The sequence below is a fragment of the Pipistrellus hanaki genome (assembly GCF_964339955.1).
Source record: "Pipistrellus hanaki genome assembly, chromosome: 5".
NCBI classification, from domain to species: Eukaryota; Metazoa; Chordata; class Mammalia; order Chiroptera; family Vespertilionidae; genus Pipistrellus; species Pipistrellus hanaki.
In genome coordinates this window covers 50,821,789-50,836,039 of record NC_140507.1, presented here as the reverse complement: position 1 = coordinate 50,836,039, position 14,251 = coordinate 50,821,789, and the positions used below count along the sequence as shown (strand labels likewise).

The window sequence follows — 14,251 nt, the reverse complement described above, 5'->3', positions numbered from 1 at the left end:
ACTAAAAGACATATCTGTCTTCCAAATTGATTTGCCAAAGAGTTTGAAGTGCTTTTTGTTAAAATTGATGGCACATATTTAAAATTCAGAGTTATTTGTATTTTAAATTGTTTCTTAAATAGAAACTTAAGCTGTAACTTGAGAATGATGGTAGAAATATCTCTGCACATTGTGTTAGCATATAGGCTCTCAAAGTTGTGTGAGATATATATTGCATTTTCTTTGTGTTTTGCAAAGTGGTGTTTAAAAAAAAGTGAAATAATTTGTTCTTGCATGATTAAACTTGTATAGTAGTACATTTAAATTTATAGATTATTTTTTTAAACTGTAAAGACATATTTTACAAGTTTAGATTTGTACTTATGTGATACATATGATAGTTTAAAATCTTATCTGTTGAAAGTTTTAGTCTTTTTCATGGAAACTTTATAAAAATGAAAGTAGATGGTAAAGAGAATGAAAATATTGTGAAATCTGCCTACTGCTTAATGTCCTTTTGAGTTCTTATGACTTTGAATTTTCTTTGTTTTGTTTTTTTAAAATATATTTTTGTTTTTTTTTTTACAGCAAGGAAGACAGGGATAGAGAGTTAGAAACATTGATGAGAGAGAAACATCGATCAGCTGCCTCCTGCACATCCTCCACTGGGGATGTGCCCGCAACCAAGGTACATGCCCATGACCAGAATCAAACCCAGGACCTTTCAGTCCGCAGGCTGACACTCTATCCACTGAGCCAAACCGGTTTTGGCAAATTTCTTTTTTTAAGTGGCCCAAAGCTGAAGCATTATTATGTTACTTCCTCAGAAGTAACTCGAATCAGTCAGTGAATTTGGAAATTGATTAACTTTATTTTTCTATTACGTATGAAGTACATAGCTGGGATAGAGAATGTAACTCTTTTCATTTGTGAGCAAATATATTTTAGCATGTTAGAAGTACATACATAGTTTTATATTTTGTAAAACTTTATTATTATTGCTTATAAATGATTATAATGTAGAATTATGTTTAAATGTTAATTTTGTGGGATGGTTGCACAACTCTGAATATACTAAAAACAATTTGTACACTTTAAATTAGTGAATTGTGTGGTGTGTACGTTATAGCTCAGTAACACTAAAATCGGTCAATATGAGGAAACAGTTCAAATTAGAGGTCTTTGTTTAGACTAACTGTGAATTGTAGATCATTTCTGCCATTTAATTTGGTATGTTATTTTACCTTTCTGAGCTTTACTTTTTAATTTTTAAAAGGGAGTAATATGTATGTTAGGCTTGTTTTGAGAATTGAGTAATAATTCTTGGCATATGTCAGTGCTTAATCATAACTATTAATAATTTATGTTTATATTATACTAGAGCCCCAGTGCATGAAATTCATGCATGGGGGGGGGGGGGTTTGTCCCTCACCCCAGTCCGCACCCTCTCCAACCTGGGACCCTTTGAGGGATATCCGACTGTCAGTTTAGGCCTGATACTACTTGGACATCCAGAACTGCTGGCTCCCAACTGCTAGCTTGCTTGCCTTCCTGATTGCCCCTAACCATTTCTGCCTGCCAGCCTGATCACCCTCTAACCATTCCCGTGCCAGTCTGATTGATGTCTATCTGCTCCCCTGCCAGCCTGTTTGCCCCTAACTGCCCTCCCCTGAAAGCCTGGTCCCCTCCAACTGCTCTCCTCTGCAAGGTCTAGGTCCCCCCAACTGCCCTTACCTGCAGGCTTGATCACCCCCAACTGTCCTCCCTTGCAACTCTGGTCTTTCCCAACTGCCCTCCACTGATGGCCATCTTGTGGCGGCCATCTTGTGTCCACATGGGGGAAGCCATCTTTGACCACATGGAGACAGCCATCTTGTGTGTTGTAGTGACAGCCAATTTGCATATTACTCTTTTATTAAATATGAGAGGCCTGGTGCATGGGTGGGGGCCAGATGCTTTGCCCTGAAAGGTGTCCTGGATCAGGGTGGGGGTTCCCTTTGGGTGTGGGACGGCCTGGGAAAGGGCCTGTGATTTGCAGGCCGGCTGAGCCTCCACCCTCCTCCCCCCAGCAACCCAAGTGGAGGCCCTGGTATCTGGGATTTATTTATCTTTTATAATTGAAACTTTGTAGCCTTGAGCTGAGGTCTGGGTTGGCCACGGTGTGCAGGAAGCTTGGCTTCCTCAATTGCGGGGGAAACCCATGCCTCCTGTTTACTCTGTGGACACAGCCACCTTGGTTGGGTTAATTTGCATACTCACTCCTGATTGGCTGGTGGGTATGGTTTGTGGGTATAGCAGAGGTATGCTCAATTTGCATATTACTCTTTTATTAGATAGGATAGAATGATTGTGTGGGGGCACAAAGAATAGTGTACCATGAACTTTGACTTGGAGAGGCTGGGGAGGCTTGTCTTTGAGCAAGATTTTGAAAGGTGAGAAGGAAGCTTGCTAATAAGTAGGACTAAGAGGAAGGCATATTGGTAGAGGAATAGCATATTCAAAGTGTGGGCATTGTGAAGTAATGCACATGCTTAGGAACCACAACACCATAATGCAGAAGCATGTGAGGAATGCTGGCTTAAATGTCAGTCCGTGTATGAAGCCACACTTCAGATGTGTCAGGAATGAGAACAGATGGAAGATCTTGCACAATCAGTATTTACTGAATAGGTATTATTTGTGATTGTAAGTACTAATAATATTAGTAGTTTCAAGGATTGGAGATGAGGTCAAATTTTTTTGTTACCTTTATTTACATTTTTATCATAATTTTATTTTTAAATATTTTTTTAAAGTTTCATTGAATTTATTGCACTGATCTCTTGTTATTTTTAATCATAGCATCTTGGACAGATAGAGATTGTGCATATATGGAACATGTATAGTACTTTTTTTTCTTCACTAGCTTTCCAATATTTCAATATAAAAATGTTCAATCATATAAATAAATTGAAAGAATTGTACAGTGAATAACCAAAGACCCATCCCTGAGATTCTGTAATTAGCTTTTAACGTTATTTGCTTCATCATATAATTCTCCATATAGCCAACCTTCTACCTATCAGTTAATCTTATTTTTTGATGAATTTCAAAGTAAGTTGCAGACATCAGTTTGCCCTCAATCAAACATTTTAACATTCAGATCTCTACCTAGAGATCAACACAGTTTTTAAGGTAAAATGTGCATACATTGAAAGGCAAAAATTTTAAGTGTACTACCATTTGCTGAGGTTTATACTCTTGTGTTAACTCAACTCCCCTATCTAGGTGAGTCTTGGAAGCTCCCTTTTGCATCTGTCCTGCCAGTGCTTGTCCCCATTCCTCCAAGGCAGTTATTATTGTGTGTTTTTTTCTGCCATAGATTATTTCTGACTTTTCTGGAACTTCATGTAAAAGGAAATACAAACAAAGTTGGCATTCTTCAGATTAAGGCTTTCTTCACTTAACGATTTTGAGGTTCACCCATGCTATGTTTATCATCAGTTTCTTATTGCTGAGTATTGTTCCATTGCATGAGGATACCACCATATTTTTATGCATTTTTTCCTGTTTGAAGGATTCTGAGCTATTGAATTTTTTGGTAGTTAACAATAAAGCCTCTCTGAACATTTTGTGCATATTTTTTGTGGACATAAGTTATCTTGAGGAAGTCCCCTAAGGGGAATTGCTGGTTACACATAGGGTAGGTTTATGTCTTAAATTCAATTACATAAAAAATTATGTCACTTTTATATATATTTCCTATTGCTCCTATCATTACTTACCTGTTGTATAAGTAAACTAGATATTGCTGGTTTTTTGTTTTGTGAGCGAATGGGAAAGTAAATTTGTCCATATTTCTCCTCTTCTCCTCCCCCAAAAATAGGTTGCTAGGGAATAGGTTAGAGGTTTTCTTAAACAATACATTTCTGCCTAGAGTAGCAAATGTGCAAATTAGATTTTGTATTGTTTTCTGAATTTACACCAGCACACGTACACACACACGCGCACATACACACCAGGGTCATGTTTACTCCCCCTAAAGTCAATAATCTTCATCTGATATAAGCTACCATGATTTAAGCACACCATTTTGGATTGAGGGCTCAGGTGGCTGTTGCTTCTATTTTTTAGTGTATAGTTAACATTGGCAGTCACCCTTATAATGATGTGACACCAGCTACCTCCAAGTACATTGAATAAGCCATGCCTAGCACCACAGAACTTGATTTAATTGGCAACAGTGTTTGCTGTCACATGATAGGCACTGAAGTAAAACGAAACCTATTTCACTTTATATTATCTCTTTTTGATATAACCACAAAAACAAAATGTGTTTTTAAAGTACTGGAATTAGAAATTACCACTTTTGAATTTATTGGGAAGAAGTATCTAAATAACTTTATTTAGAAACTGAATACTTTAAAGCTGTTAAGGGAATACTTGAAGCTTGCAATATTGTCAACAAAAGATGTGATTAAATAAATTGAATGTTGAAGACTTTAGGCTTATGGTTAACACCAGGTAATTAAAAGTAAGCACTGCTGTGGGAGTGCATTATATATCAGCTGTCCTCTTTACCTCATTAACTGGGTTTTTGCATGTTTATGGAGCTAACTTCAATTAAAAATGCCTTTTAAGTTATGCTTAATAGGGCCTTTTAGTTATTATTTTGGTATAAAGTATTACACTTTAATTGAAATTTGTATGTCATAAATACCTGTGTTTGAATAATATACAAGGTGAACAAATTTTATTATTTGATATTAATGCATCTAGCATTTATATCTTTTATTGTCTATTATCTAAAGACAGTCTTGAGTTTAAAAATTGGGTTATATAGATGATAGATATATTTTTATCTGCATTTTTTTAACCTTATAAAATTTTAAGTTTTTATGATTTCAGAAGTACCTACTGGTGCTTTAAGATCCTTGTTGAAGCACGTTTGAGCGTTCTGCTTCAATTCTGAGGTTAAGAAAAAGTTAATTACTTTTCCACTTGAGTGCTAAAAGTCCTTTTTTATCCATCTTTTGTTATATTTTAAGTTAGATAATCAAAGATGATCCTAAATGTAAAGAATGTTATATAGTAAGTATAAGTTTAAATGTTAAAATGAATTATATTTCCATAGAATATTGTCCTGATTCTAAAAAAATTGATATGCAATAAATGTGAACACGAAGAGGTTTCTTATTGAGAGAGTATTCAATAAATTGTATGTCAAAATAAAGATACAGAAATTTATGTGATTAATGTAGGTTAATCTTCTGTATTTTAAAATCTATTTCCTTTTTTATTACAGAAGTGTCATCATTGCAACAAAAAAATCAGTCTTACCTTCCACTCTTACTACAAATGTAACCACCAATTCTGTCAGTGTGGTTTCTTCAGTAGATTCTGCCCAAGCCCCAGATGTGGGAGGAGAATCTCCTGGTGAGTTTATCAGTGATTTCAACAAAAAAGGTTTTAGTTCCCATTTTAGCAAAGCTTAGGATTTTTGATAAAGTTAAGAAATTTTGTTAGGCATTTTATAAATCACCATGCTTTTATACTGTTGCTCATTTAATAAATTTCTGAATACATTTGAGTAATAGCAAATGATTTAAATCAATGATTTCAGTATTTTCTCCACAATGTATGACAAATTGGATGCTGCTGCTTTAAAATACTCTTTTCTGTCTCCTGCACTTAAGATTTGTTCAGATAGTGGTTTATATACAAAAGTTTTGGTGACGTGGTCTTTTAATTTGGTTATCAGTTATCAAATGTTTACTTTTTTCTTCAATATTTTTCTGAACGAGAGACTTGGAATGCTTGCCTGAAGCATAGCATCATTCTAGAATTAGTTACAGTAGCTTAATAACTCCTACTGCACTTACTACTTTTAATTTTTTTTAAAATATATTTTATTGATTTTTCACAGAGAGGAAGAGAGAGAGATAGAGAGTTAGAAACATCGATGAGAGAGAATCATCGATCAGCTGCCTCTTGCACACCCCCTATTGGGGATGCGCCCGCAACCAAGGTACATGCCCTTGACCGGAATCGAACCCAGGACCTTTCAGTTCCCAGGCTGACGCTCTATCCACTGAGCCAAACCGGTCCTGGCTACTTTTAATTTTTTAAAATATATTTTTATTGATTTCAGAAAGGAAAAAAGAGGGAGAGAGAGATAGAAACATGAGCGAGCGAGAGAGAGAATCATTGATCGGCTGCCTCCTGCATACTCTTTACTGAGGATCCAGCCTGAAACCCCTGCATTTGCCCTTAACCAGAATTGAGCCGCAGAACCTTCAGTCTTCAGGCCAATGCTCTTTCAACTGAGCCAAATTGGCTAGGCCTACTGCAGTTTTTTGTTTTTTTTTTAAATTAAAATTATTTGGTGACATTAGTTGTTAAAATTTAATTATACAGTTCTATGATACAACATCTATATATTGCATTGTGTGCTTACCACCCAAATTGGATTTTTGCCCATCTCTTTCTACATTTCTACCAAGTGTAAAAGCCTTTTGGTGCATATATATATGGGGGGTAAGATCTTAAATCCCTAGATGTTGACTGGAAGTTTAGTGATAATACCAGGTAAACTTGAAAACAATGTGATACTAATATGTTAAGACAAAGATAATATTATTTTATATAATTAATAGTATTCTAAATGTGCTGTTTCATAAAATAGAAAATTAAGCACTGACTGGGTAACTCAGTTGGTTAGAGCCGTGGTCAGCAAACTGCGGCTTGTGAGCCACATGCGGCTCTTTAGCCCCTTGAGTGTGGCTCTTCCACAAAATACCGTGTCCTGGGCGAGTCTATTTTGAAGACGTGGCGTTAGAAGAAGTTTAAGTTTAAAAAATTTGGCTCTCAAAAGAAACTTCAATTGTACTGTTGATATTTGGCTCTGTTGACTAATGAGTTTGCTGACCACTGAGTTAGAGCATTGTCCCAGTACACCAAGGTTACCAGTTTCATCCCGTCAGGGCACATACAAGAATCAACCAATGAATGCATGGTAGACCAACAAATTAGTGTTTCTCTTTTAAAAATCAATCAATAAAAAAAATAAATAAATAAAAAATTAACAACTAGATTATGTACCATTAAAAGAATTCATTATTGCTGAAACCGGTTTGGCTCAGTGGATAGAGCGTCGCCCTGTGAACTGAAGGGTCCCAGGTTCGATTCCGGTCAAGGGCATGTAACTTGGTTGCGGGCACATCCCCAGTAGGGGGTGTGCAAGAGGCAGCTGATCGATGATTCTCTCTCATCGATGTTTCTAACTCTCTATCCCTTTCTCTTCCTCTCTGTAAGAAGTCAATAAAATATATTTTTAAAAAAAGAATTCATTATTGGCTCTTAGAATGAGATTAATGGAAAATAAATCTTGAAGGAATAACTAGATGGATTACATTAAAATCACACAAAAAGTATTTTTAGTTCAACTTTTTGGACATCTCAAACCTCCTATCTGCTGTTTTACCTGTTCTAGAAAGATAGTATATTTGCTGTATAAATAGATTCCTATCTAATAAAAGCGTAATATACAAATCAACCAAACAGCAGAATGACCGATTGCTATGATGTGCACTGACTACCAGGGGAAAACGCTCAACGTAGGAGCTTCCCCCTGTTGGTCAGATGCCAGGCTCATGGATGGCAAGCACAGCAGGGGTGGTGGGAGTAGGCAGGTGGTAAGGAGTGAGTGGTCCTAGACCACGAGAGGGATGTCTGACTGCTTCTCAGGCCCGATCCCCGTGGCAACCTCCAAGGGGTCCTGGACTGGGTGAGAGTGCAGGCTGAGCTGAGGCCCTTCTCCCCCCCCCCCCCATCTCTCCCCCCAATGCACGAATCTCGTGTACCAGGCCTCTAGTATTTGATAAAATAGTGTATCTCAGAGAGGATTTTTTGTATATTTATATTTTTAATTGATTACAGAGAGGAAGGGAGAGGGAGAGAGAGAGATAGGTATACCTTTGTATATGCATGATGTTTTTTGTTTTTATTTTTATTATATGCATAATTTAAAGAAAACTAAAACAGAAAACAGTTTCAGTACATATACCAAAATCTGGATATTTTAAAGTTACTCATCAGCAAAGTTTTAATTTCCCAGAATGCAATATATATGAAGATGCTGTTACTCTTTTTTTTCAAATATGCCATGATGGTTTTCTACCATGAAGCAAAGCATCAATGATTAAAAGAAATATCACATGATGTCACTCATATGTGGATATAATGATCAACATAATTTGATGAACAAGCATAGATCCAGAGACAAATGGCAGGGGAGTTGGGGGGGCAGGGAGTTAGAGAGCAAGAAAAAACTTGTATGCATGCATATTAGCATAATCAATGGACACAGACACTGAGGCAGTGGAAGCTTGCCTGGGTGGTAATGGCTGGGGGAAGGGGGCCGGTCAATCAGGGAAAAAGGAGACATATGTAAAACTTTAGATAATAAACAAAAAATATTATCCAGCAAAAAAAATTTATATATATATTTATATTCCAGAGTAAAGGCAGTCAGTATTTACAGTTGCAAGCTATACAGAAACATAAGAGGCCCATGGAGAATTGTTTAATAAATACCTTCTTATAAACAGATAAAGTGGAATGATCTCCCCATTTGTTATTTGCTAACAAATATAGCAGACACTTGAATTAGTGGGTGAAAAAAACAAAAAACAAGTAGCAAAAACAAAACAAAAGTAAAGCTAACCTAATAAAGGAACTAAATAGACTGTTCTTTAGTAATTTAAATGCTGGGTTTTTGCTAATTTGAAAAATTTAATAATTATACTACTTGTATATTAGGGCATGCATATATTAATTAGTACATTTACATTTAATGTTGAAAGAAAATATTTGATTCCTTGTCTTATATAAGACTTGACCTTTGAGGCTTATTTACTCATTAAATAAAGTTTTTTGTTACTTTAATGAAGAGTTTTTATTGGGCATAGAGCCTCTTCCCTCCCTGAACTGGCTCAGAATGGGTGGGCAGCGAGAGAGTGAAAAAGAGAGACTACGAGAAAATTAAAAATACAATATTTAGTAATTAAATATTGACATTTGTTTTAATGATATTTTATTAAAAGGACCTTATTTATTTAGATCCTTAAGGACCTTGAATAAACAATCGGCTGGTTCTTCCCTGGATTGATGTTAGACAGATGACCTATTTGCATTTTCTTTTTTGTCCTTTTGAATGTCTGGAAAACTGTTAGTGTGAAGGAGCCAGTTTATCAGTGTAAGGATAAGGAAAAGATAAGTTGGTATCATTCCACATGCTGGAAGTAGCTTCTGCATTTACATATGTGATTATTTATTGAAAAACTTTAATGTTAAATTAACACAATATATTTATTGCTTTTATTTTTATCTGAGTTGATAATATCAGAAGGTATTTGGAAATTACATATTTTATCTGGCAGGAATGAAATTACTGATCTATTTATCAATAGTTTATTTTTTCATGTGATTTTTTTTCTTATAACTATTGCTAGATGATATATTTATCTTTGTTACCCTGTTTCCCTGAAAATAAGACAGTGTCTTATATTAATTTTTTCTCCCAAAGTTGCGCTAGGTCTTATTTTCAGGGGATGTCTTATCTTTCCATGCGCTAGGTCTTATTTTCGAAGGATGTCTTATTTTCGGGGAAACACGGTAGTAAAGTGTTTCTTATAATTAAAAAAATATTTGTAAAAATCCCTTTCTGCTGTAATTCTATTCTGGGGCCAGGGTCAGAACAAGTCTGTCTGTTGGGTGGCCATCTTGTCCTCCTTCTCCCTGTAATTCTATTAGGTTTGAAAATTGACATTAATTTTAGGGTAGCTTTTGTTATTTTTTAATTTAGAGACACTATTATTTTTTGTCTTTTTCATTTTTTAGTATGCATTTCAGCTCATTATAATTAGGATCAATTAGCATTGTGAAAGATAATTTTGTTTTACTTATACAGCCTAAAGCCTCATCTACTTTTTTGAGATTTATTACTTCTACCTCTACCTTTAAGTAAATGGGATCTTATGTGTTCCTTTATCAATTTCAGATAAGTTTAAGAACAACTACCAATAGTTCTTTTAGAGAAAATATCTGTTATCTAAGTAAACATGGTCTTTAAGAATTACTACTGATAAGAAAAATAAAGCTCAGAAATGTTTAATCTTTTGTAATAGAAGTCAGTGGCCAACCATGGTTCAGTGATCCTCTTGCTGTCAATAATTTAGGAAATTGCAGGTGTAATAAAGCTATTTGGTCTCTGAAGTACTTTACTGAATGTTGTGTAGAAAAAGGACCTGACTCTTGTAAATGCCTGACACTGAAGAGTGAAAAAAATTTCAACTTCACCTTGTTTTGCCCACTACTTTGAAATTTTATTGTGAAAAATGCAAAAATAGAAATCTATTGTTGATGAAATGGGAATCGATAAATGCACATTAAAAAATTGTCAATATGAATAAATATATACTTTAACTTCATTTAAAAATTAATCATATGCATTAGGATAGATTCTATTCAGTTTGTTAGAATTGGAGCTACAATTAGCACTCAATTTAGCAGGATGGTGAAAATGGGATGAAGTTCAGCAATAAACAAAAAGCCCAGTAAAAAGAAGACTGAACAGTGATTATCAAAGGAAGGAGAAGGAAATACGTTGTGGAAAAGAGATTCACTATGGGTAAATTCATCTTGTAGGAATATGCTTACTCTAGGAGATTGGTTTAGTATTTATCCAGAGGGTAATTGTGGAAGATGGTTGCCATGCCCTCTCCCCAAAGGAACCAAGCCTGTGGGGCATCAAACAGCCCAGATTTCTGGATTCTGCTGTTTCCTGAGACCTGGTAATCAGAGCTGCTGATTATTAATCAAGGTTTGCCTGAGACTAAGCATGCTTCAAGGAAGGTCAAGTTGTTCCAGATCGTTGTTGTTTAATAATCAGTTAAATCTACAGAACCCTTTATCAGAGCCTGACTGTGTCTGTCTGTCCCAGAATGAACTTTATTTGCCTTACCTAACTAAAAGAGCAAGTAGCATAATAATGCACAGATGGAACTGAATTGAATCTGAGGAAATTGTGGGAGTGGTGTGAGGTAGTGATAGGCTTTTCTTGTAGGACAATGGCTGTTTAGTTTTATAGTGATCTGATACATGGAATTATTAGAAATCCACTTTTTATGTTGGTCAAATTTAGGATTGATTCTTTGCTTTGCAGTTTCTAAACTTTTCAACAGAATATTCCTTTATGTTTCCTGTTTTGTTTCCAGTAAATTGAGAGAATAAATTCAATTTTACTAGTAATCAGAGAAGTGAAAATTGTTTATTCTTTCTTCAGGGCAAATTGGCAGTATTTATCAACATTTAAAGTGTGTTTATTGACTTCTAGGAACTTGGGAAATAAAGGAATGCACATAGATTTATGTAAGCACATATAAAACATTTGTTAATATGGCCAAAAATTGGAAACAACTGGAATTAATGTTTCTGAATTTGAGTTGGTCTGATATATTTCTTATAATTAGAAACAGATTATACTTCTGTAGTAGAAATATTATGGAACAGATAAGGAAAGAAAATCTAATTGCATGGTGTACAGTTTTGATTTGTAACATTACTGATGACCACTTCTCATCACTTGATATAAGTATAGCTGAAAGGTACTTCCTATATTGTAAAGTTACTTTTGCCATTTTATAAGTGTATTATGGGAAGGAGGTACTTTGAAATTATTAAATATTCTGTTCCTCTGATTATTAATTTATCATATCAGCATGGCCTCATGGATTCCTATTTTGTTGGATGGGTTATAATTAGTTACTCTATTATTTTGATGCTCAGATTATCTGCAGCTTAGTCAGTGGGAGACCCTTCAAGCTGGCTTCTCTATCCTTATGACATATATTGTAACATACCATCAACAAAATGAAAAGGGAACCCACAGGATGAGAGAACATATTTGCCAATAATTTGATAAGGGGTTAATTTTCAAAATATATACAGAACAGATACAGCTCAACACCAAGAAGATAAGCAACCCAATTAAGAAATGGGCAAAGGACTGGAACAGACATTTCTCCAAAGAAGGCATACAGAAGGCCAATAAATAATTGAAAAAATGTTCAATGCCAGTAATCATCAGAGAGATGCAAATTAAAACCTCAGTGAGATATGAACTCACACCTACCAGAATGCTATCATCAATAAATCAAAAAACAAGTGTTGGTGAGGATGTGGAGAAAAGTGAACCCTCATACACTGTTGGTGGGAATGCAAGCTGGTACAGCCACTGTGGAAAAATATTGTGGAGTTACCTCAGAATATTAAAAAATGGAATTACCTTATGATCTAGCGATCCCACTACTGGGAATATATTAAAAAAAAAACCCTGAAACATTAGCTTGAAAGAATATATGCAATCCTATGTTCATGCAGCATTATTTATAATAGCTAAGACCTGGAAGCAACCCACATGCCCATAAGTAGATGAATGGATGAAAAAGTTATGTAAACCTTTTCATTTCAGTGTTGCTACATTGGTTAGAGCACTGGTTGGCAAACTCATTAGTCCACTGAGCCAAATATCAGCAGTACAATTGAAATTTCTTTTGAGAGCCAAAAATTTTAAACTTAAACTTCTTCTAATGCCACTTCTTCAAAGTAGGCTTGCCCAGGCATTTTGTGGAGGAGCCACACTCAAGAGGCCAAAGAGCTGCATGTGGCTCGCGAGCTGCAGTTTGCAGATCTCTGATTTAGAGCATCGTCATCATAGGCCAGAGGTAGCAGTTTTGATCCCTGGTCAGGGCACATATGGAGGCAAGTCACTGATGTCCCCTTCCCCCCCATCCTCTCTCTAAAAATCAATAAACATATCCTCCAGTGAGGATTAAAAAAAAAATTAAAAAAAGCTGTGGTACATTCAAATGATGAAATACTACACTGCTGTTAAAAAAGAAGGAAATCTTACCGTTTTGTGGGATCCCTTATCACGACCTGCATGGTTCAGGGTTCCACTTCAGAGTCCGGTTTCTGGAGAAGGTCAAACACAAATGAAGAGACTGGACAAAAGTTAATTTGGGAAAATGGGAGACCAGGCAGGAGTCCACCTGTAGGAGGAGGACTACCCCCGCTGCTTTGGCCTTTGCTATCCCTTTTTATTGAGGCTGTGGGAAACACCCACATCCTTTAGGCAGGAAATTCCAATAGAAAAATCCAAAAAGAATTTACATATGATTAACAAGTTAAAGTTGCTTCAACTACCACTATCTCAACTAAACAATGAGTTGATAGCTCCAACCATTCAGAGCCATTAAGGTTGGCCAGCCCTTTTATACATTTGACTACTAGCCATAATGTTTTTTTTAGGCACCATTTTGCAGCAGTATGGATTGACCTGGAGGTTATTATGCTAAATGAAATAAGCCAGTAGGAGACAGAAAAATAATGTGATCTTACTTACATGTGGAATCTAATGAACAAAATAAACTAACAAAATAGAAACAGAGGCAAGGATACATGGAACCAGCTGTCGGGGGGGGGTGGGGGGGGGTGGGGGGGGTGTTTGAGGGTTGGTGAAAGAAGGTGAAGGGATTAAGCAGAAGAACATATATGCATTACCCATAGATACAGACAACAGTGTAGTGATAACCAAAGGGAAAGGGGGTTGGGGGTGGGTGGAGGTGGGTGAAGGGGGCTAAATGGGATGGAAAGAGACTTAGCTTTGGGCTATGGGTACACAGTGCAGTGTGCAGATGATACTGAGTTGTATGCTTGTGAACCAATATCACCCCAGTAAATTCAATAAAAAACTAAAAACACATAAAAGTAGAAGTTTTATACTCATTTTATACTTTTTCCCCTCATAGATTTTGAAGTAGCCATTTATCTCTTAGTGGAGAATATAGTATTTAGAAGTCAAGATCTGTACATGAGGTTAATTAGGGTCTTCCTGCTCCCAGGTCCTATCGGGACAGAGCTGGGGCTGTGTGTATTTGTTAGTTTATATGTGAATGAAGGAATGCATTTTATATATACTTTAATGTATCTATATTTAGTGAAACCATTAATTCACACAGGTACTCTGAATCCCAAGCCATTACCTCGAAGTTCTTTTCAGTTTTATTTACTACTTTAATGTCCTCCTCACATTGTTTAGGTTCCTATGCCTTGTTCCAGGTCAGGTCAGTGCACCCTCCCACCCTGGTGCAACTAACTTGCTCTGCTCCAGCCAACTGCTTTCGGGCTAATGCAAGAAGGTTTGGGAAAGAGGGTCTTTTGCTGTTTAAAA

At 35.9% G+C, this 14,251-nt stretch overlaps 1 protein-coding gene across 5 annotated transcripts in view; it reads left to right on the top strand.

The window, feature by feature from the left end:
- The window catches only part of LRBA (LPS responsive beige-like anchor protein), a 514,593-nt gene that overhangs the window by 121,369 nt on the left and 378,973 nt on the right, over positions 1 to 14,251 (top strand). For all 5 annotated transcript variants that reach the window (XM_084884876.1, XM_084884872.1, XM_084884875.1 and 2 more), the window contains exon 31: positions 5,264 to 5,394. In XM_084884876.1, the coding sequence (XP_084741002.1) occupies positions 5,264 to 5,394 (131 nt within the window). The remainder of the gene's footprint in view (positions 1 to 5,263; positions 5,395 to 14,251) is intronic.